The 22,070-nt window shown below is 39.3% G+C and overlaps 1 protein-coding gene across 1 annotated transcript; it reads left to right on the top strand.

Annotated features, from left to right (window-relative positions):
• Nucleotides 1-2,419: 2,419 nt before the first annotated feature.
• On the top strand, nt 2,420-18,450 carry rnd1b (Rho family GTPase 1b). Its single transcript, XM_044128002.1, has 5 exons — nt 2,420-2,803; nt 3,349-3,436; nt 12,159-12,268; nt 12,351-12,485; nt 14,881-18,450. The coding sequence occupies exons 1-5, from the start codon at nt 2,684-2,686 to the stop codon at nt 15,124-15,126; spliced, it is 699 nt and encodes a 232-aa protein (XP_043983937.1). The 5' UTR covers nt 2,420-2,683; the 3' UTR covers nt 15,127-18,450.
• Nucleotides 18,451-22,070: the final 3,620 nt, after the last annotated feature.

Genomic DNA, 22,070 nt, shown 5'->3' with positions numbered 1-22,070 from the left:
TTAGGGTTTGTAAATAGTAATGCGGGTGCTCCTCCAGACTGTTGTGGGGAATAAAGAGCCGAGCCAAAAAAAAAAAGAACATCAAAGCTTTTAATTTTTCAGTCTGTTATGAGACATCGTGACTGAAAGAGATTCTGGATTCAATCAGTAGAAGTTAATATCCGTGTGCTTCTTTATTTCCACTGAAAATGTTTTGAGGTGTGTGAATAAGGTGGATTAGAAAGCTCACAGCAAGGTCTGAATTTCAAATCTGAGTTGTGTCTTTCTGGAGCTTCTGCTTTCGGACTGCGCCGGTTTTCTCGCTTATAAAAACAAGCCGGTCAGGTTAATTGGAGATGTCAGAACTGACCTTGTGACTAATCATGTGTATGTGCAGGGTTGTGTGTCTCCATGGAGGACTTGCAATCTGGCCAGGTCACTCTGGAAGGTGTCACTTTATGCCTGATTTTTATTCACAGCCACCTGTCTCTTTGTCCCCCATCAGAGGGGATCTGGTGATCCCACATGCATTTATGCTGCAGTAAGTAAACAAGGGTCAGACAGAGTTCAGTGATTGCATTTTTTTCAACTCTTTCCAACTCTCTAAGCAGTAAAAAATAAAAGAATCAATTGTTTGCTATATCAGTAATGAGTAGAGCACCCTTCACTTTTTTTTGATAAAATTAATTAAATTACGATTTTAGGATTAGGATTAGGGTTATTTCAGTGTGTCACAAAATCTGAGAGGCAAACAGAAAATGTTTAAGCTTTACTTTCTCTTCTTAGCAATGATTTGCTGCATCATCCGTAGTTTCCCACAGTCTGAGGATCAACAGCAGGAACAGAAACAGGTTTTAGCACTGGAGATCTGAAGAAGGGGGCTGTTTGCAAACAAAAGCAAATTGCTTCTTCCCACTGGGACAAATTGCCAATAATTATCACCGACGTCAGCATGTAAATGATCTGGTGGACCGTCAGACATCAGTGAGGGCAGCTAATTGATTTTATCTTTCAGTCTATCTCATTGTTTCAACACAATTAAAACCAGGGTGTCAAACTACATCTCTGGTGCTCCTGTGTGAAAGCGTTTGACCTCTGACTGATATCAAAGGACGGGGCTCACACCACCAGGTGCCTTTTGACCCAGTGATAACAGTCACCATCTCAGTCCATAGGGTGTGAGAGGACCTGAGGTCGACAGGACACACAGGAACTTCCAACCGTTTATAAAACTATGTGGGATTATTTTAAATTCAAAAATCGACTGATCTTCATTGATACTGCCCAAAATACAGAGCTATTGTAGATGGAAAGTTGTTGCTTTTAATAAGAAGACTATTTTGAGGTCAAGAGAAAATTAAACCAATTATTTCTATGCTGATTGGTAATCCATCCTGCCATTAAGTCATTTAAATCGATCGATTTGGAACGGGACAAGTGGTTTTGCATGCATATGGTAATTTCTTTAATGTTTCCTAAAATGCATTGTTTTCAAAGGGAACAATCATTAATTCATCATGAAGTTTATCAAAAACATTTTTTACCTGACATTTTTCCCAGAATAGCATTCAATTCAAAGTAAAGAAAGGGTGCATTATGAAAAGGAAGGAATTTTTTTTTTGTCAAAACAGTTCAAATTAATAAAGTATGTCCGTTGGTGATGGTCAAATATATGAAAGAGATTTTTGGGTATTTTTGAAATAAAGCTCTGTTGAATCGTTATAAGCATCTTAGAAGTTAATAGTCTTGGTGCCTTCACTTATCATAAATCCAGATTAGTTGGTCTGAGAAGTTAGAAACAACACCTAGAATGAGTTAGGTAAATACTAAAGCACATTTTTGCCACTTCATCTTATGATCTATGTGTGTTTGAACTTTGGGTACAGTGTGGGTTTTTTTTTTGTTTTGTTTTGATTATTTCCCTGTTGTTTATTCTTTTGAGATTGTGTATTGTTTATTCCTTTGTGTGTTTAGTTTATTCTTATCTGTTATTTGTGTACTTGAGTCTATAGTTTCCTTAGTTAAGCAGTTTCTATTCTGTTTATGGTAGTTTCAGGAATTTCCCTGTCAGTGTTCATCATCTCTTTCTTCTCTACCTTTAACCTGGTAGCTACAGGTGTTTCACATTTTCCTGATTGCTTCTTGAGATCGGAGTTATTTTCAGACGGTGAAAGTCTGCCTTGGATCAAAATATTATTGCACATTATATTTACATTCACAATTATAGTTTATTAGCTTTATAATAGGTTTTAATGACTGAAATTTAATACAATCCAAAATTTATTTTTACAATGTATAAAAAATGTTTCCCTTGTGGCTAATAGAGCACTATAATGAAATTCCCGAAGAAAATTCTTAATACATGAAAAAAAAAAATTGATTGATGATCCCTGACTGAATAATGCGCATGTTTGTAGTTCCGCTCGTATTATTTCTGAGCGCAGTGAAGCGATGTTACAGAGTCTGTGGACTGTGAGCTCCTATTGGCTGCTCCTCGCCCGTATAAAGAGCTGCAGTGGCAAATTCAATCAGATCAACTGCGGGCATCTTCCAACAGACAGAAGCTGGAACGCTTTATCTTACTGGGACTGTGTCTGAGCTGTTCTATAGCTTGGTTTTAAAAAAAAAAATTATTACTATTATTATTTGATTTTGTCTATCGCATTTTTTTTCCTGGAGAAAACTCTGGAGCGTGTTCGTCATCATGAAGGAAAGGAGAAATACGCAACCGCTGGTGGTGAGATGTAAACTGGTTCTTGTGGGAGATGTTCAATGCGGAAAAACGGCGATGTTGCAAGTGCTGGCGAAGGACTGCTACCCGGAGGTATATACAATGTGACTCATAATTGTAAAAAAATATGACTGGGATTCATCCACAAGAAGCTACTTTATGATTTTATGAAACATCATCGCTTGTGAAATATAATCAGAAAGCAGAAAATGAGAGAGGGAAAATAAAACCGAGTGCGCTGTTGCATGCGCATTTACTGGGATTTGGCTATTTTGGTTTGTTTTGTGCTCACTGACTTATTTATACACTTTGCACAAGCTTTATATTGTATTCCAAATGAAGATTATTACAGTGTCTCTTTTTATGAGCCATTTTATATATATATATATATATATATATATATATATATATATATATATATATATATATATATATATATATATATATATATATATATATATATATATATATATATATTGCACCCTAGCGACTGATCAAAGCAAAAAAAAAAATGCAGTTTTTTTTCTGTTTGTTTTTGTTTTTTCCCCCCTTCTCATGTTAGTTGCACTCAATAAACTTCCACAGTGAGTGACTGACACCTTCCTGCTAATTGCATCCTGTTGCTTATTACTCCCTAGACCTACGTACCCACGGTGTTTGAAAACTACACAGCCTGTCTGGAGCTGGAGGAGCAGCGAGTGGAGCTGAGTCTGTGGGACACCTCAGGTAACTTATCGCCTCCTCCCATGTGGACTAAGACCTCCAGTTCTGCCTGCAGCGCAGAGGGATAACATGGCAATGACCGATGCGTTTAATGAGCTTCTTAGACAGATCTTGCTACCTGGACAGATATTTGAAGCAAGTGTTCTTATCAGAGTTAAACGCTACAAGATACAGTTCCTCGCTTAAGTATTCCTGCCAGATTTTCAAAATTCTTACAACTAAAAATCTAAAAAGTCTTTTATACATAAGTATTCACCCCCCTTTACTTACATATACTTGAATAAAATCTAGTGAAGGCACTTGAAGACATATTTATCTAATTATTCTGATGACAGAACAACTATTAGGTTGATGCACTATTTCTGGCTGGCCTTTATGTAATAGTGGCAAGAACATGCAGCAAGTAAGGAGAGGAAGACAGTACTCTAGTCTGACGACACATGCTCAGTGCTGTGTGTGGCAAAAGACTGCACATCATCCTGAATACACTATACTCATACTGAGGTTGCTTTCTTTCACTATGGTGAGAATGGAAAATAGGGTTAGACACGGCAATCTGTCTTTATTCCTCTGCTGTTAAATTCGTGTTTTGTTTTTGCAAAACGTGTTGAGATTTTTCTCGTTTTCTTTTTTTTTTTCATTAAATCCGACCTTAAACTTGCAGAAGGTTAGTAGAGCACTTATCCCCCCACTTTGCTGTATGTTTTACTTTGTATTTTTGCAGAAGCACCAAGGTAAAGGAACCTTTAACCTGGAAGGAAACCTTTCAGAAGCATTACTTGAAGTTATACAGCCAGAGCTAATGATTATTACGAAATAAGAGAAACCGTTCAGCTGCAGCGACGTGTTAATACAGGAGATGCTGAATACAAACATGAGCCAAAATTTAAAGATTTCTATTTAAAAAGAAATCCTGGAAACTGCAATATATACTATACGAAATCTTTATTCCAAACCATGGGCATTCACTGGTTTGTGTTGCTGTGTCACACAACTCTAAGAAATACATTGAAGCCCTGATGTTTTTGTTTGATTCATGAAGAAATGTGGGGGAAAAAAAGTGAAAGGGGCCTGAATCCTTTTGCCGTGCTTCGTGTTTTGCCTTGGTGTGAAAGGACACTGGATGCCTCATTGACCTTTTATTCTTTGTGGCTTGGTAAAGGAATGACACATTTGCAAATACTTTTTATGTACAGAATGAAAAAAAAACACTTATTATTCCGGGTCAATTGCTTTCAATGGAGACTTTGGGCATCATGTGTTTGCTGACACCACAAGCTTGAAAATAGGGTCAATGTGTCTTTGTAGATATCCCTGGAGTTGCGTTGACCTGAATCCTGCCAACATGGGTCTGCAGCACCTGTTAGAGTCAGACTCCCCTTCTGCTCACCGCGCTGCACGTTCTCTGCTCAGTGTTCATCGCTCGCCCTCCGTGCTCACATCTCCAGAGTTACTGGGTCAGCATGACGGAGCAAATCCCACGGCTGCAAGTGTGTTTACGTGTGTTTTCGCGTTTCATGTGCATCGGCGTAGGACAAATCCTTTATATAACAGACCCACATGTACGAGCTAATGTTTTTACTCTCTCGCAGAGTAAACAGAAAATAAATGGATAAAAAATGTAATTGGTCTGGAGCAGTATAATTCCTGCCCCAGACCAAATGTCATCTTTTAATCCCAGACTGTGGACCTTTGGTCTGGCCAGTGGGAGTGGGCCTGCTGCCCGGGGATGATGTGGCTGCTGAGTGCTTTCCTATTGAGCAGAAAGGTTTTCTAGAGCAGACAGAGAGGAGGGAGTGGAGAAAATGTGGTGACCTGCATTTACCTCCATATGCTGCTCGGGTCACCCACTCAAACAAGAACATCCAGGGGATTAAGACTCTGAATAGGACCAGTGGACATAACTGACCCAAACATACATAAATATATCCACCATCCATCTAGACCTGCAAAGCAGGGTTTCATTTATACTCGCAAAGCTTTTATAGTTGTCAGATGGTACTATCTATATATTTTAAAAACTATGAATCAACTTAAAGCACTTTTTCCAGTCTCTTAGACTTGTCAAATTGGGACTAAAGAGGTTCTGTATTGCACCATGTTCCGTCTTTTAGTACTTTCTACTGTATTTTTTAATAATATTTTGTATATTTTGGTGGCTATCATCTGAACCTGACTGGTTTAAAAACAAAAAGTCTGGTTGTCTTGAACCAGAAAAGGTTGTGAAATTGGTCTTTTTTTAATTTTGGAGAATGTATTTAGCTTTGAGTTTCTCAGTCATTAAATAAAAAAATTACATATTGATGACTAACATGTTGAACTCCGTTTGCAATCAAATCAATAAAAGACAAATTATGTAAATAAAATATTAATATATGTGAAAATTTTGATTTTAAAATTTTCGAGAATACAGTCTGAAAACTCAAACATTTTTCCATACGGAGCCATTTTTTCCCCCCCTACTTATCCAAAACTGCACATTCCAGGATAAAATTCCTACAAGACCTTTAACAAATTAACACGATGTAACCTTAACAAGAGCTGTCCATATCCAGGTGAGAGGCAGTCATCTGGTATGATGGATGGATGGATGGATGGATCTAATACAAATCATTTGCCTCTGTACGCATATTTTGTGTTCCACTGAGATCAGAACGTCAGTCCCTCTCTGACTGCTGACGATAGATGACAGACTAAAGCAATACGTGTTAGTCTCTCTGTGTTTTTTTTTTTTTACTGTAATATCCTCTAATTATGTGGAGTTGTGCTGCTGTGGCCCGTCCACAGTGAGAGTGTTTCCTCATTATCCCAGCTCCCCCTCATCGATTAGGCCGACCTCATCACCGGCTCCACACGGCAAGCAGCTCCTTCTCTCAGCTCCGCCATGGATTTACAGGCTAAAATCAATCCTCCGGTTTTAATCAGGCTGATCTGATCGGACGTACAGGGCGGCGAGAGGAGGAGGGGAAAGCAAACACTGTCCCCTGGCCGTGACTCATGAATACTTAATAACGAATCTCATTATTGTTGGTGTTAGTAACTAATTTATTTCAGGGTCAGTGATCTTGTTGATTAGGCCTTTGAGTTTGGGAGAATTTAGCGTAATCCAATTGGTTACTGTATTGTGTACAATTGAGATTGATGCCATCGATTTAGCTACTATTATTTCCAGTTTAACTCAAAATGAGAGCGCATATTATTGAACATTTAACAGTATGCTGCTCAGCTTGTAGTGCCATCTCTTCTTTAGAGCTTCACTCATCTGTTCAGTGTCATCTGATTGTCAGAATCCCAGATATTCACAATTTCCAGCTCCTTTTGGATGATCCTGAGGTGTTCCCAGGCCAGAGGGGATAATATAATCCTTTTGGTTGGTTCTGGTTCTCCTTTCAGTCCAACGAGACTGCTGCCTCCCAGTCCACCTCAAACTTAGTGTAAAAATTATTCCAGCCACTAAAGGTGGATGTGACCCCTGCCACAGTCCATATAAAACCTTCTTGTGAAAAAAGACCCATATCACTACAAGACCACAGGGTTCCCAAACAAGACATCCTCCTCTCTTCAAAAACATCTGACAGTTTATTTAGAAAACATAAAATAGATGGGTTTTATTTTACTTATTCAAATAATTGAATAAAAATTACTTAGCATTTTAGAAATAGTTGATATTGCTATATTGCAGCTCAACACTCAGTTTTAGCTTCTGTCTTCAGCCTGATATTGTGAAGACGATTCTTCTCAATTGTCAGTTTAAATTAGTAAAAAAGACGACAGTTTTCTGTTGGTTTATTTGGAAATGGATGCTGAAAATGGCTACTTTGAACTTTCTTCTGTCAGTAACAACTTACACTCTTAAAGGTTTTGTGGTTAGCACAACCAGGTTTCACTTTGGTGTAGTGAATGTGTTCATTCACTTGAAAAAGGTTTTTGTTTTTTTATTTATTTTAATGTTAGAGCTACCTTATCCCCTTAGAGTGATCTGACTGTTCTTCTGATTTCTCATCACCTTAAAACAGCTCATGTAATTCTTCTGTGACTCAGGTCTCAGGCTGTCAAAAATATCCAGAGTTGTGTAAATCTCAGGAATTTTAGATAAAAAAAAAACTAGCTAACTTTACTGTGTGAATTGCAGCTAAAGGAGATGCAATGCTATTCCAGGCCTGGAGGGGGCTATGATGCAGATGTTAAAAATATCAAGATTTAAAAGAAGAAAGTCCTCAGCAAAGCTAAACAGTGTTAGACTAAATCATAGACATAACAACAATATTTATTTTATGATGTAATGTTGACATTTGCTCTCTGTTATAACCTCTTTGATAGATGATTTTTAGTAAAAAACAAAGTCAGGACAAAAGAGAGGCGCTGAGGCTAACAGGGTTGGTCGGGATACTGTGTAATGATAAAGAAACTAAAGTATCAACAAAAGTGGGTTAGTCTTAATTATTTCCCTCATTCCAACAGTAAACCCAGTTTAATGTTGTTGTTTTTTTTTAATCCAGAATGAGTTGGGTTTTGACAGTATTTCGGGGACTAAATTACTTCCCCTCTCTAAAAACAGAAACCCTGGCAGATACAAAATTGTAAAATAACAGTCTGAGGCAGCTTTGTGTGTTTCTTTTTTCGACTGTAAACTAATGTCTGTAGTTATCAGCTGAAGAAGCGCCACAGCTTCAGTCGGCTGAGTGTGAGTGATGGAGCTGGGGCAGCACTTGAACCTCCCCCCACCCAAAAAAAAACAACAAAAAAACAATCTGAGTCATCCCATCCCTCGATCATTAGTCTGTCTGACCTGTGCATTCTGATAGCGAGGGGAGTGCTAATGATGAAAATGGACTCACTCGCTCACTTGATTGAACGCACAAGCTCTCTCTCAGTCACCCATGCACACAGAGGAGACGAGGTACTCCCTTCCCCCACCTGCGTGCTCTGACAATCATCTTCCCAGCCCGTAAAGCTCAGCCTCCCATCTCCACCTCTCTCTCCTCTGTGGGTTTTGAGCCCTGGGCGCTGCACCATTAAACACATACGAAGTTGATCTCAGCAACAAGACTTGCAATCTTTTCTTCATCTGCCATCCCCCAGTTAGTCAGCTTCACTCCGCATGTTTCATGCCTCAAACTCTCCATCTGTTGTAAAGAAAGGAGGGGAGAGGAAACGTTTGGCCTTGCTTATCGCTGCATGGGCATCGATCTGATGGCCCAAATCATCCCTCGGTTTGTACCAGCAGAGATCTAAAATGGGGAGGTTGGAACATCCTACTTAATCTTTTATCTCTCTCTCCCTCTATGCTGGCAGGATAACTTATTTGTCAGCTTTAGATGCAAGGGCTCCAGGGGCCCCCGTGGTGCAGCCCTCTATTGATTGCTGCATTTAGATCAGGGGTTGTTTAATGCAGAATCACATCCTGTTTCCTGGCTGTGAGATAACCTCTTACTGGAGGAGGAGATCTTTAGAGCACCCTGTAGACTCTCCTGCATGACAGATAAGAAACACTGAAGCACATCCTCGTCCTCTGTGGCTGATTGTTCTGATTCAAATGTGTGCTGATTTAAAAGCCATTGAATGCAAACTTTCTTTCAGACCATTTGTGACTCTTGGTTTAAATGGATACTGTTGATGCTTGTTGTATTTACTAAAATGCAGTCACGGTAACTTTTTGTCCCAGGCTGAGTGTTTAATCTTGGTTATAGTCAAGTGAAGTAAAAGATGACTATACGGGCTGCAGGATTGGGTGAGGGTGGCGGTGTGGAAGGGATTCATGTCTTTTGCATATTTTGACAACAGAAGCAATAATATCCTCTTGGGGTGGATGCTCCCTCCTCTGTGTTGGCTCACATGGGAGCTTCCTGCTCCCTTTCACTCCATGTGGCTCCAGGAATTTCTAAATGAAACTGCTAGCATGTTCCTCATGTCTATACCACCAGAAGTGCCATTAAACGATTGCCCTGTGGCTGGCAAAAGCCAAAGCAGGTTCAGTGTGTGGTGGCAGTTTGGGTTGCCTGAGAGAGAGAATTTAAAATCAACCATCGAAGGAACCCACAACAGGCCTTAGATGTAAAAGCATGCGTCTAAAATCAGCTTTACTTTCATGGAAGATATGCACATAGGAATTGTTGGCATTCTAAGCAAAATACAGACCAGGACCTCTGGAGTATTGTTCTTTGGTCAGGTTAGTCTTAATTAGAATTATCCCGAACAGAGTTTTCGGGTTAGTTGGCATAAACAGTATCCATCAAATGGCAAAATGCCTGATGTCAATTGTGAAGCATGGTGGTGGAGGTGTCATGGTTTTAGAATATTTTCCTGCAGCAGAACCTGGTCAGCTCATAATTCTATGAAATCTGCCGTGTATTAAAGAGACCTGGAGGAAAAATATGAGAAGAGCTGTAAAAAAAGAAGAGAAAAAAACATAGTGATGAAGCAGAACTGGATGTTGAAACATGACAATAACCAAAAAACATTCAATAATGGTTCCAGAGCCTGGCCAAAGCTTTAGCCACTGATGTCATTGAGATGCTGCACAACAAAAGAAACCCATTAAATATTTTTCAGCTGAAGGTGAGGAGTGTGGCCTAACTTTTTCCTCAGCCAGAATACACTTTATTTATTTTGTGTAATCACTAAAACAATGCTGTCTGGCTTTTATGTATAGATAACTTTCTTTACTTGAGGTAGATTTTTTTAAAAAGCTCAGAGATTTATGTGTAAGCATTTCTTTTGCAAAAAAAATTTAAATAAGGTCTCAAGTGACAGCATTGAAAGCATGTTTATTTCTTAAAGCACAGAACCGGAGTCAGAATGAAACGAGTGTGTTCTTTTCTTTTCCAACCGTGTTCACATTCTTCTTCAGGACAGGAATTTCATCACAGCTTGTCATTATTCCACTCACAGCACCCAGCAGCTGGCAAATTCACTTTCAACCTTTGATAATGTGAAGGATCATTAAATATTCATGAAACAGCTTCACATGCACTCATCCATGTTTGCATGTGCTTTTGTATGTTTTCTTCCGCTGTTCCTCCGCAGAAAACAATCAGGATAGTTGTGTAATGTCTAATGAGTGATTACACACGCTTCTTCCCTTATCTGCGGCTATAAAAGGAGCTCCGAATCCCCGTTGGGATCCGTGCGGAGACTGAAGTAAACATTTTAATCCCCCTGAGCAGAACTCTTATTCTGTTTCATCAGATAGCGGATTGGGCTCACCTCTGGATGGAGCCAAAATCAGGTGTGTGTATATATATATATATATATATATATATATATATATATATATATATATATATATATGTACTGGATGTGTGTCTCAGTCTCTACTGCAGAGAAGGAATGTCCCCAACAGTAGGTGGGTGGGTTGGTTTTTCTGGTCTGAAGTGATTGACTGGCAGCAAGGGCAAGCCTTTATGGAGAGGTGGGAGGAGGAGGAAGAGGAGGAATGGCTGATGTAGACGGTGGATTCCGAGGTTGTTGCTGTGGAAACAGAGGGACTGGAGGTACTGCTGCCGAGCATAGGATTTATTTATTTATTTATTTTTTTTTTTGGGTGGGGGGGTGGATTACTTAAAGAGTCTGAGCATGAGTGGGAGCGTCTGCCTGCCTCAAACCCCATCGTTCCACTTGCATAATCTAGTGCAAGGGAAGATCAATGAGGATTTTAGTGACCGACTGTCATCTTCTCCTGCGTCTGAAATGCCAGCAGAGGGTACAGAGGCAAAGCAAACAGCAGCTTCAAGAACAGAAAAGTGAAGCTAATCAAGAGGAAGCGATTGTGGTTACAAATAAACCCGACTGCTGCATGCTGATATTTATTTATTTTCTTGCTATACAAAAATTACTGGCTCACTAGGCAAATATCTATACATGTTATAAAGCAACTGTGAGAGTACCGGTAATGATAAGAAATATCTCCAATCGTTATACTGGAATGGGGGCGGCTGCACTCCCTTGTGGCGACTATAAAGTATAGTGATTTAACTGAAACAATGCAATAGGTAATAAGTCAGTGGCAAAGTAGTGCTGCTGTAGAACAGGAATGTTATAAAAAGAGCTGAAATGAGTCTTCACTTGTTCCTGTTTAAACAGAAACTAGCGTAAGCCCTGCAGTTCAGCTAGATGTAGGAGAAATAAATAAAGAAAAGCTGCAGTTTGAAACTCCTGTAAGCCAGATCTTCAAATGCTTTCAGTTGTTTTGTATTTTTTATTGTTTGCCAAGTGGTAAACATGTACGGATATAAATGCTCTTGTTTTCCAGAAGGATGCTGGTCAGGTTGATCTGCCAAATTTAAAATTTTTGCCATTTTGGATCTTTTGTACCTAACTTTTTTTCAGACAAGAAAATATTTGTTCTTGGAAAAGCTTCACAAAGGAATTGCATTCTGTCAACTGTATTCTCCTTTCATTGACAATAAAAATATCCATTTTGGTAGGAAATATTTATTTCTATCTACTGGATGTTGGTCAGATTTACCTTTTGTTTCATCGAGGTTTTAATGTTTCATAACTGATGAAAGTCAAATAGTTAATTAGGAGTTCAGGATCTAAAAGAATGAAACTAAGGTACAATATGAAATCTAAAACATCTGGTATTGCCATGTGACTTTTTTTATTTCTAAATACTTATGTCATGTGACACTGGTGAACATCTAAAGAGAAGTATGTCTCTTTAGAAATTGCTCATTTTTGCTTTTAACGTCATTAATAGTGTTTTGCCTCTCTGCCCTCTAAGGTTCTCCATACTATGACAACGTGAGACCCTTGTGCTACAGTGATTCTGACGCAGTCTTGTTGTGCTTTGACATCAGCCGCCCAGACACAATGGACAGCAGTCTCAAAAAGGTAATGTCTTGTTTTTATTATTACTGTCATGTTAAATACTCTCTCAAACGAGAGCTTAACAATTATATATTTGTGTCCACAGTGGAAAAGTGAAATCCTGGACTTCTGTCCAAGCACTCGAATCTTGCTGATTGGTTGTAAGATAGACCTCCGCACCGATGTGTGCACACTCATGGAGCTGTCCAACCTAAAACAGACTCCAATTACCTACGAGCAGGTGAGAACTACAAGAAGCTTATTTGTCAGTAAGGCTAAACTAAAACTGGAAGGACCAGGTATTTTCCTTTTTGTAATGTGAGCTTTGCTCATGAAAGACATTAAAATAAGTTTTAGAGATGCACAAAGACTGGCCTGTTGACCAGAACCAGACGATTTTCAACCTAATCAGTCCCGACAGGTCAGGAGCTCGTAATCAAGAATTTTGTTTTAGGTCAGAGAAAGCCCCATATGTACACACTACCAGCTTGTAACAGATCTGTTTGGTATAGGATCTGCTACTATGGAGGAAAAATGGAAAAAGTGAATCTATGATGGGAAATGTTGGATTTAAAATGTTGTAAGTTGTTTGGAAATCTTAGAGGTAAGGATGTATTTTTTTTATTGGGAATATAGTTAGGTTCTGCCGTTTTAGCAATGCTGGTTGCTCTTAATGTGCCGATCACATTGATCACTAGTATAAGATGCAAAAAATAAAATTAAAGTGTCGACTCTGTAATAACTTTGCCCATTTTAAAATATGAACCCTGCTTTACAGCAGATCCTCTTTTAAACACACAGCTCGTAATTTAAATCTGAAGAAATATTTTGCTGTTTTTTATGTTGCATAAAGAAACAGCACTCAGACACAAAAGATGAAAGCTTTAGGAAAAAATAGATTGGAAATCTGATTGATGCATCTCTAATCAATACATGGAGTTATTTTATATTTTCTTATTCACACAGTAATTTGTTTTAAGTTAAAATGTTATGGTTGTCTTTATTTATTTTGGCAAAGCAACTTAAGTGACTTCATCCAAGTCCTAAACTCAAGAGATAAACTAGTTCTATGTTTTAAATGAAACCTTTGCTGCTTGCATTCTCTCACAAATGCAGTATTTCTCCCATCGGATGAAATACTGTTAACATTTCGTATGTAAAGAGAGCAAGCTCAAAGCTGGCAGTTGACTCATCAGTTGTCCTGTCACAAAGAATTTTAAAAATACAATCATAAAGCTCTGGGCGTCAGTGATGAGGCGTAATAGTCGCTATCGTCTTCATCCACCTAGTTTTACATTTGTTAAAATTATCCCAGTGAGGGGGGATTTGTTTGAAAAACAAAATGACTTTTTATGTTTTTCATTTTGCAAGCAATTAGTTTTATGTCTGTAGTTTCCAGTAAGAGAGGTTGAAAAATGTTAATTCCACCTCAAGGAGACATAATTATGAGTGGGAAATGGTTTTCAGAATAAACTAACCAATCTGTTAGAACATGCTTTAATTTTAATGCCTTTGTTATACGTTTCTTAAGGTTTTATGCTGTTGCTTTACTACACAGTGTTGTGAAAAAGTATTTGTCCTCTCTAATTTAAAATGTTAACTAGTGCTTAAATGTCAAACAAACACATATTAAAATGAAAATGTTGCATTTTGTCCTCTCTAGAGTAATTGTTCTCTCTAATTTTAAATGTTAACTTATACTTAAATTTAAATATCAAATATCAAACCCGTTTTAAAATGAAAGACTCCAAGAGTAAATATTAAATGCAGTTTTCAAAGCAACCTGACTCTGTGTGGTAAACCAGAGAAGTGCTTGTGCTGCCATCAACTTGTAAGTGCGGTAGATTATTTTGGCTCACTCTTATTTGAAGAAATGTTTCAGTTTAGTGATATTTGAGGGATTTTGAGCCTAAATGGCCACCCCAGACCATCTCAATCAAATTTAAGTCCCTACTTTGACTAGGCCACTCCAAAACCTCAGTTGTTTTTGTTTGCTTGTTTATTTTTGTACCCTGTCTGAGGTGGATGTGGCTCATTCTCCTACTGGGTAATCTAAATGTTCTCAAGCTAAAAGTAACTGATAGTCAGACATTCTGTTGACAAGTCAGATGAAGTTTCTGATGAAGTTTCTGATTGGTTCTATCAATTATAGCAAGTGATCCAGACAAGCACACTACCACCACCGTGTTTAACTGTCAGTTCTTTTCCTCAAATGCCGAGTTAGTTTCACAGCAGATGTAGTAAGACTTACACTGTCCAAAACTTTTCACTTTTGTCTTGGGTGTGTTGAGACATTCATCAATTGATCTGAACTATCCAAAACAAAAAATGTTTTGTCACAGTTGATTCAGTTTTTAACGAGAGGGCGATCACTTTTGACATGAGGTTCGGGTTGTATTCTTTTCTCTTTGCAAACTAAATCATCATTCGAAAACTGCATGTTGTGTTTATTCACTGGTTAGAGAACGGATATTTTTGACATATTAAAGTGTGACAGCACAGCAAAAAGAGAATAAACTTTTCAGATAAAATTTTTTTCCACTGTACTGTATGCAGGGGGGGAAAATGTAACTTTGCATCTTGTATTTTGGTGCAAGATGCTAATTCAGTATATTTCCTGACATCATTTGCTACAGGGCTCTGCTATGGCTAAGCAGCTTGGTGCTGAAGCTTATCTGGAGTGCTCAGCCTTCACCTCGGAGAAAAGCATTCACAGCGTATTTCGTACCGCAGCGATGGCCTGCATCAACAAGCTGCAGCCCCTCCCAAAGTCCAGCCCCACCCGCCGCCTCTCCAAAAGACTCCTCCACCTGCCCAGCAAGTCGGACCTGCTCTCCTCCTCCTTCAAGAAGGAAAAGACCAAGAGCTGCTCTGTGATGTGAAGGAGGGCAGGAGGGGCTCCAGGTCCTCGTACGCGACTCCCAGCCCCAGCCTATTTGGTCTCGGGGAAGGGGGGTGGGCATGATGGTTTTATCAGGGCTCTCCTGCTGAATCCTTCCCTCACCCCCCCGAAAACCAAACAAACCCTCAGAAGAGGCGGACACTCAGCTGTCCGCTCTCTCCTGAACCTTCGAGCGCACATCCATATTTTTTTTTCATTAGTAGTACTCTTATTTCGCTTTTGAAACAAAACTTAAAACAGTAAACGTTTGGGTCCATTGAACTTTCTATATTTTCCCACCTATAAACAAACTACAACAGTGCTCCATCTGTCTGATTTTGCGTATCTGCAGGCACATCTTGATTTAATCCGATATGGAAGTGTGCGATTTTCAAACCTTGTTACGTCAATGCCTCTCAGAAAAACTGAATAGATATTTTTCTAAGTACTTAAATAAATCTAGCATGAAACTGTTGGGGAATTAGCAAAAATCCCTTCCTTAAGTCTGGTGTGTGAGGCGTCACCTGTTTTTTCCCTTTTCTGATGAAAGAGCATTATATAGAGGGAGAACAGAGGCAGAATCCACAGAAAGCTTTTCTTGCCCTCTCAGTGGCAATGTGAGCGGCAGAAGGCAGCGCTGCTGTGCGTTCAGAGCGCAGCCTTCATCCACCTGGATGGGCTGGAGAGCCGTGGCTGCGTGGCTGTGAACGACCAGCTGCCAGTCGAGCAAGTAGCGAAGGCTGGCGAGGCTCTGTATTTGTAAAAATAGCAGCAGACGCAAGACCAGGAAATATGTGTGGAGGTTTGAAATGTGCTCCATTCACTGCAGGAGCCCCTACTTCTTCTGCTAATGCATCAGAAATAGAAAGGCAAAGAGGCTTTTGTTGAAATCAGCATCATAAACACTCAAGCTTCAAGCTGTGTCGGTCTTATTTACGAGGCTTCAAGGGTTCAAGGCAGATTTTAAAATGTAAGATCGCCTGCCGTTGGGATCAGCTTGACAATTAATGCTAAAAAAAATATTGTTTGTTTCATCAAATATTCTTCAGAAAAGAGTTGTAGCATTGCAATGATCACAGTTTTTTGTTTTTCTTTAACTGTTTGCAGTTTGAAAAATAATGCCTTTTTATTTCATGTTCCCAGAAGGTCAGTGAGATTTACCAACACTGTAAAATGCTTGTGGATTTGCATTGATCTAATGTAGCACTCCAAATGCAACTCTATTCTTCCAAGACAAATTACAGCTTATGTTTTTGCGCACACTTGAATCTCTTGACCTCCAACAAGCGCCGCTCACTGCTGGCGAGAACAACGACGGAGCAAAAATTGAATGCTTTTTTCGTCATCGGCTTAAATCTTTGGCTTCATGGTTATGTGTCTGTGCAGCTGTGAGTTCTGCGCTTCTGACCGTAAAGCAATAACAATTGAAGTGCTCGTGATACAAGGTGTGGCAATAAAAGATGCAGCTTCGTGGTTACTGACGTGGTCGGTGGACAGACATGTCATTGATTGAAAACATTTCTGCTGTACAAACCGGCTGCTGAGCTCATGTCTGTCCGTTCTTCTGTGCAGTCGCTGGTTTTTGGAAGAACCGGTGACAAAAACAAATAAGGAAAAAAAAAAAAAGGGAGGAGAAGGGAACATGCTCCTGTTAGCTGAAAACGTTAGGTTTTTTGATGAAGTAGGAACTGCAGCGTCTTGCAAAAGTATTCATATCGCCAAAACTTTTTCGCATTCTGACAGTGCAAAATACTTTCACCAGTTCCAGTCTGCAACCTCTGGATCTACGTGCAAGGTGACTGTCCTGCTTGAGGATGAACTTGTTCCCTGATCTTAAATCTTTCATCTCTGTGCTGTATGATGCTGCCACCTCTCTGTTTCACCATGGACATGGTGTGTTCAGGGTGATGTGCAGCGTTAGTTTAGTTAGCCGCAGATAATAGTTTAATTAGCATCCTGTTTTACCAGAATATGTTCCTCTCCATGTTTGCTGGATCCAGATCTGCCAAAAGAGAGTAATTTGCATCCAAATCAATATGAATGGAGCAGTTTTCATCTGTAGCTCTGCTGAAGTTCATGTCTTGGTTACTCTGCTATAAATTCAGATGGTAGGTTAAACAGTGCGCTGGCAGTTTTAAATCTTGACATAGTTTTATAACCAAACTCTATTTTAAATTTTATCTTTGCTAGCAAATCTATGAGGCCTTCACAGAACAGCTGGATTTATCCTGGGATTAAATTAGTCACAATGGGACTTTATTTGTTTTAAGAATTAGATTATTTCTGAGGGTTGTTGTTTAAACTGACATTTAATCCAACTGCTGATAATCGTTTTCAGATTTTAAAATAAAAAATACGCATCCTTTCCACTCCACTTCATATTAAAGCACTGCTCTGCGTTGGTCTATCACATGAAACACTGTATTTGTCAAAATGTGGGGGGAACAAAGGCTGAATGGCTATGAATGCTTTTGCAGGGCTTTATGACTGCGTTTCTTGAGTGAGTTGGCAATTACACACTTTTCAAATTAGAGATAAACTTCAAAAGTGAACAATTTTTAATTAAGGGCTAGTGTGTGATAAAGATTAAAAAATAAAAAAAAAACATAAAGTGGGACTTAAGGGAACAAATAATCAAACTGCACAGGCTGGCCCTGTCCAAAGAAAGCTATTTTTCCATTCTTCTTTTATGTGTATTTTTCACTATTTAACGCATGATGTGAGTTCTTGTTATCTTGGAAATATCTTCCTGACATGGCTGTTGTGTCTTAACAGTGCTGTGGATTTCCCCCTCGGGCTTAGAAAAGCTTGAAGCGGTCATTTCCACAAAAGCTTCAAATATTCAGCGCCTCGCTACAATTCAGACTGCGGCTCTCTGTTGTGAAGACAGATCAGTTCAGTCAACGGGCAGACACCGCCACATTTATTACTATACCATTATTTAACAGTTTATGACCAAGCTCTCAAATAAAAATAAAAAAATTAAGTATTGGCTGATATTTTTTGCCTGATGCAAAGCCTTTCTATGATGGGTTGTTCAGGCGGCTCAGTGACCATGTCAGTTATTATGCACCCTTTGTCTCGTAGTCAATGTGTGGTACAAATGGTGCAATCAAACTTCTACGCATGTCCTATTATATGGTTATATATACTGTCTCTTGTTTTATAGTTATGAAATTATTGTTCTTGATGTTAGTATTTATTTGGTGGCTATTTTTGCCTTTTCTTTCAGTGACATTTGTTTAAATTCTGTTTTTGAAATCCTTCCCTTTTTTGTTATTTTTGTTTGTGTTTACCGCTGTGTTAAATAAAGCTTGTCCTGGAACATGTTTGCCTCTGTCTTTTTTTTTTTTTTTTCAAATAAATTCAGTGAAATTAAATTCCCTGCAGTAAGGCAGCTGCTTGTCTTTATCACTCTTAGTCTTTATAAATAATCAAACATGTGAGAGGACCTTGTCTGATTTTAAAGCAAATTTAAATGAGCATGCATGAGGGGATTAGTGTCACTTTCCATTACATCAACCGTGATATCAGATCATAGCTGCTGTTCAAGGAGCTTTAATCACAGATTCATTACTGACCTTTTTTCTTTCTTCTTTTTGATAACACTACTAAGAAAGATGGGAGTAAAAAGTTTTCTTTTGACTGTTTAGACATCCATATTTCAAAGGGCTACATCTCTTATCTGCCGTCAAACGCTTCACATCCACTATGCTGCAGATGTGTAATAAGACTGGCCTGTTGCCACGTGAATACAGCTGTGGTGCCAGCAGGCCAACCAGCACATGTATATGCTCACTGCACTGAGACTGTGCAGAGAGGTGACTGGCAGATGGGTCTCTTTCACTGTTTTCAATCCAACTGGTTTTCCGCAAATGCACACATTTGAACATGTCCAAAAATGACCTTTTAACTTACCCAAAGGTCTGTTTCTGACTCTGAAGCATTCACATAGCAGTGATGCATCACAGAAAATTGTTGGCTCAGAAGTTAGCTCCCAATGAGCGTGTATATGTAGATACACTCGGTTAATAAAGCAAAAATCTCACTTTTAATTTCCTAAACATTCACGTTTGAGGTTTATTAAGATTTTAGATTAATCCTCAAAAATAAGACTTGCCTATTGTGCAGACATTGTTTTTAGTCTTAATTAAGATTTTCTTTTTAATTTTGTTAATTAAAGGCATAAGAATTTCTAATTTGTCCATGTGACCAAAATATTTAGATTTATAAAAGAAAAGAAAAGAAAATGCAGAAATTAAAAAACTTCTGCATTTTTAATTCAATCTGGAGAGACTCACACAGAGAAGAAAATAGCAATTAAAAAGATTTAATGGTACCATTTCTTTGGCGCTCGGACCCGGGAGAAGACCGTGAGCTGAGGATCGCCGTGAGCAGGTCTGCTCGGCGAGCTCGGGATTGTCTTTCCCTCGGGACCGAAACTGGTGGTGGAGCGGAGACGGGAGAGCACGGAGGATCCTGGAGGACGTCCCTCATGGTGAAGGTGGAGATGTGGAGGAGGTGGGTCGAAGCACGGCTGACCAGCAGGAAGCCCCCAGGGTAGCTTGAACTTTTGAAGTTGCCCTTGGACGACGATTGGCTGGAGCGGCGTGGAGCTCCGTTCCGGATTGGCTGCGGCCGGGCGTGGTGATTGGATGATGTGGAGAAGTTGGTCAAGTCTCCCAGTTTGAATTTTCGCCAGCGCTCCATTTGGTAAAATTGCAGAAGTGCATCTCGTAGCATCTCCTAAGTACGATAATGAAGATGATGACAATCATGAAATATTATTTGCAGAATAATATTTATGTGGTCTCTTCCTCATTTACAACTAAGCCCTAAATTATTCAAAATATTGGAAAATGTTGGTTTAAAAATAAAATATATTCTATGGAGTCATATTCCACATTCAAGTAATTACAATTTTCAGTACATCTTGAAAACAGCAACCTTAAAGCCATTTTTAAACATACTTTACATGAAGCCCACATTTATGAACAAGCATGTTTTTAATCTGACGGTATGTTCCAATCTTAGATGTTTTTGCTAAATGTGAGCAGAAAATCCTCATAGTTAACTGAAATAAAAGCTGGGTAAATAGCTGACGGACGGACAAAGGTGTGTGTTGATCTTCATGAATCAGAAAAATGGCTGTAGAAAAATAATTACACGCATAAACCTGGACATATTCATAGACGGAGCATTGACTAAAAGATTAATATTTTCTCTTTTATCTACACAGTGAGCAGAAAGCGAGGTTTAAAAAGGTATCTAGAGCTTACCGTCAGGGAAATGTAGAACTATTTCTGTAGATGCTAACATTGTTGACATCCACGCATGTACACACAAACAATGGCCATGAGGACACACAACTGGGCCACATACGCTACTCGCCTTTGTAAATTAGGCCAACATCTGGACTGGAGCTGAGAGTGTAGTTACCCACTCAGCTGCAGTTTGTACCTGGAGGGTTCAGCTAAGGAAAAGTGGTGTCAAGACATAGTTCAGCCTTGTTTAAGCACCTCTCCTACCGTTGTGTTATCACTTCGCCATCCACAGCCACCTTGAAGACAAAAAGTCAGGATTCATGGGGATGTACAACACACTGGATTAATCCCAACTCCACTCTATTTCATTTTATCAGACACCAAATCCACAACAGTAGCACTCATTCCCAAATCTGGATATTTAAATTAAGTTTCAGAAAAGTACTATGAAGAAGAAGAAGAAGAAAACGATGCACAAACAAGCTGTCACAATGTACATCCAACAGAATCAACAGCTTCACATTAAGATGGAAGAGTTGCACTGCAGGTTTGGGCTGCCAAAGGTCATCTACAGGGAATAATACAGGACTGACAGCTTTCAGTGTGCCAACCTTCATGTTCTGGGTCTCCAAATGTTGCTCAGCTGTAACCTGTCACTCTAGATTTCCTGTTTGTACACATGGAGATAAAAAAAAAAAATCTGCCATATTGCTTAGAAAAAACAAAAAAACTGTTAACAGCACAAAAACATAATCTGCACACATTAGCCATGCACAGCCATCTGCGCAGTTATGTGCTAATCTTTGATTACTGATGAGGTGTGATGAGGTGTCAGATCCTGCAGCAAGCGCCCCATCTCTGTGTCTCCCTCTCTGTTGCTTACAGACACACCAACACCAGATCATCTGCCTCTGCCGCAGTGCAGGGAAATGGACAGAATAACCAAACACACCAACTTCCTGCTCAGCATGCTTACAATTTAACAGAATAAGATCCTTTTAAGCATTGAAACAGATTATCTTTAATGTCAACATAGCATGTTGTTTTAAATCTGGTTCTTGTATTGCTCACTGCTTCGACTCAATCTGAAAGATCATCATGAATGTCAAAGCAGAAATAATCTCTTCCCTATATCGTGACTCTGATTAACTAAAACCAGAGAAATTCAGCCTTCAATTATTCAGTGAGAAGCAAACCCACCTTGCAAAATATGCTTTTAAAAGTATTGGCGCCACTGGAAGGACAGTACTTCATCTTCTCCTTTAGCATTTTGTAGTCGCAGGGTTTCACTGGTGGTTCCGGTTCATGCTGTGAGAATTAGACATGATCTTCCTCATGTTCCTGTGTTCTCCAAGGGGCTCTCAGTGTCCACTTCAAGCTGCATATGCAACAGGACCTGAAGGGTCCATCTCCGCTTTCCAAGTTCTCCAAAGCGGCCAGGAGGGTCCAGCCTTGCCATGGGGGGTCCGCCTCATGTTCTAGAATTATGCCAAGGGGTTGTTCTCCTCATCTTCTCAAATACTCTGAAAAAGTCCACCAGGGTTTGCCTGAGGTTCCAGCCGTCAGCAAAGAATTTAATCATTAGATTAGCTGGATTCCAGCCTTATGCACCCCTTCCATCCATTGTTATACCTGCTGTTTCCGTGCAGAGTCAAGGGGGGCTGGTCCCTATCTCCAGAGG

This window comes from Gambusia affinis, linkage group LG01 (assembly GCF_019740435.1).
Source record: "Gambusia affinis linkage group LG01, SWU_Gaff_1.0, whole genome shotgun sequence".
NCBI lineage: Eukaryota > Metazoa > Chordata > Actinopteri > Cyprinodontiformes > Poeciliidae > Gambusia > Gambusia affinis.
Note: the sequence above shows the minus strand (reverse complement) of the source record. Positions and strands in the feature narration are given on the sequence as shown.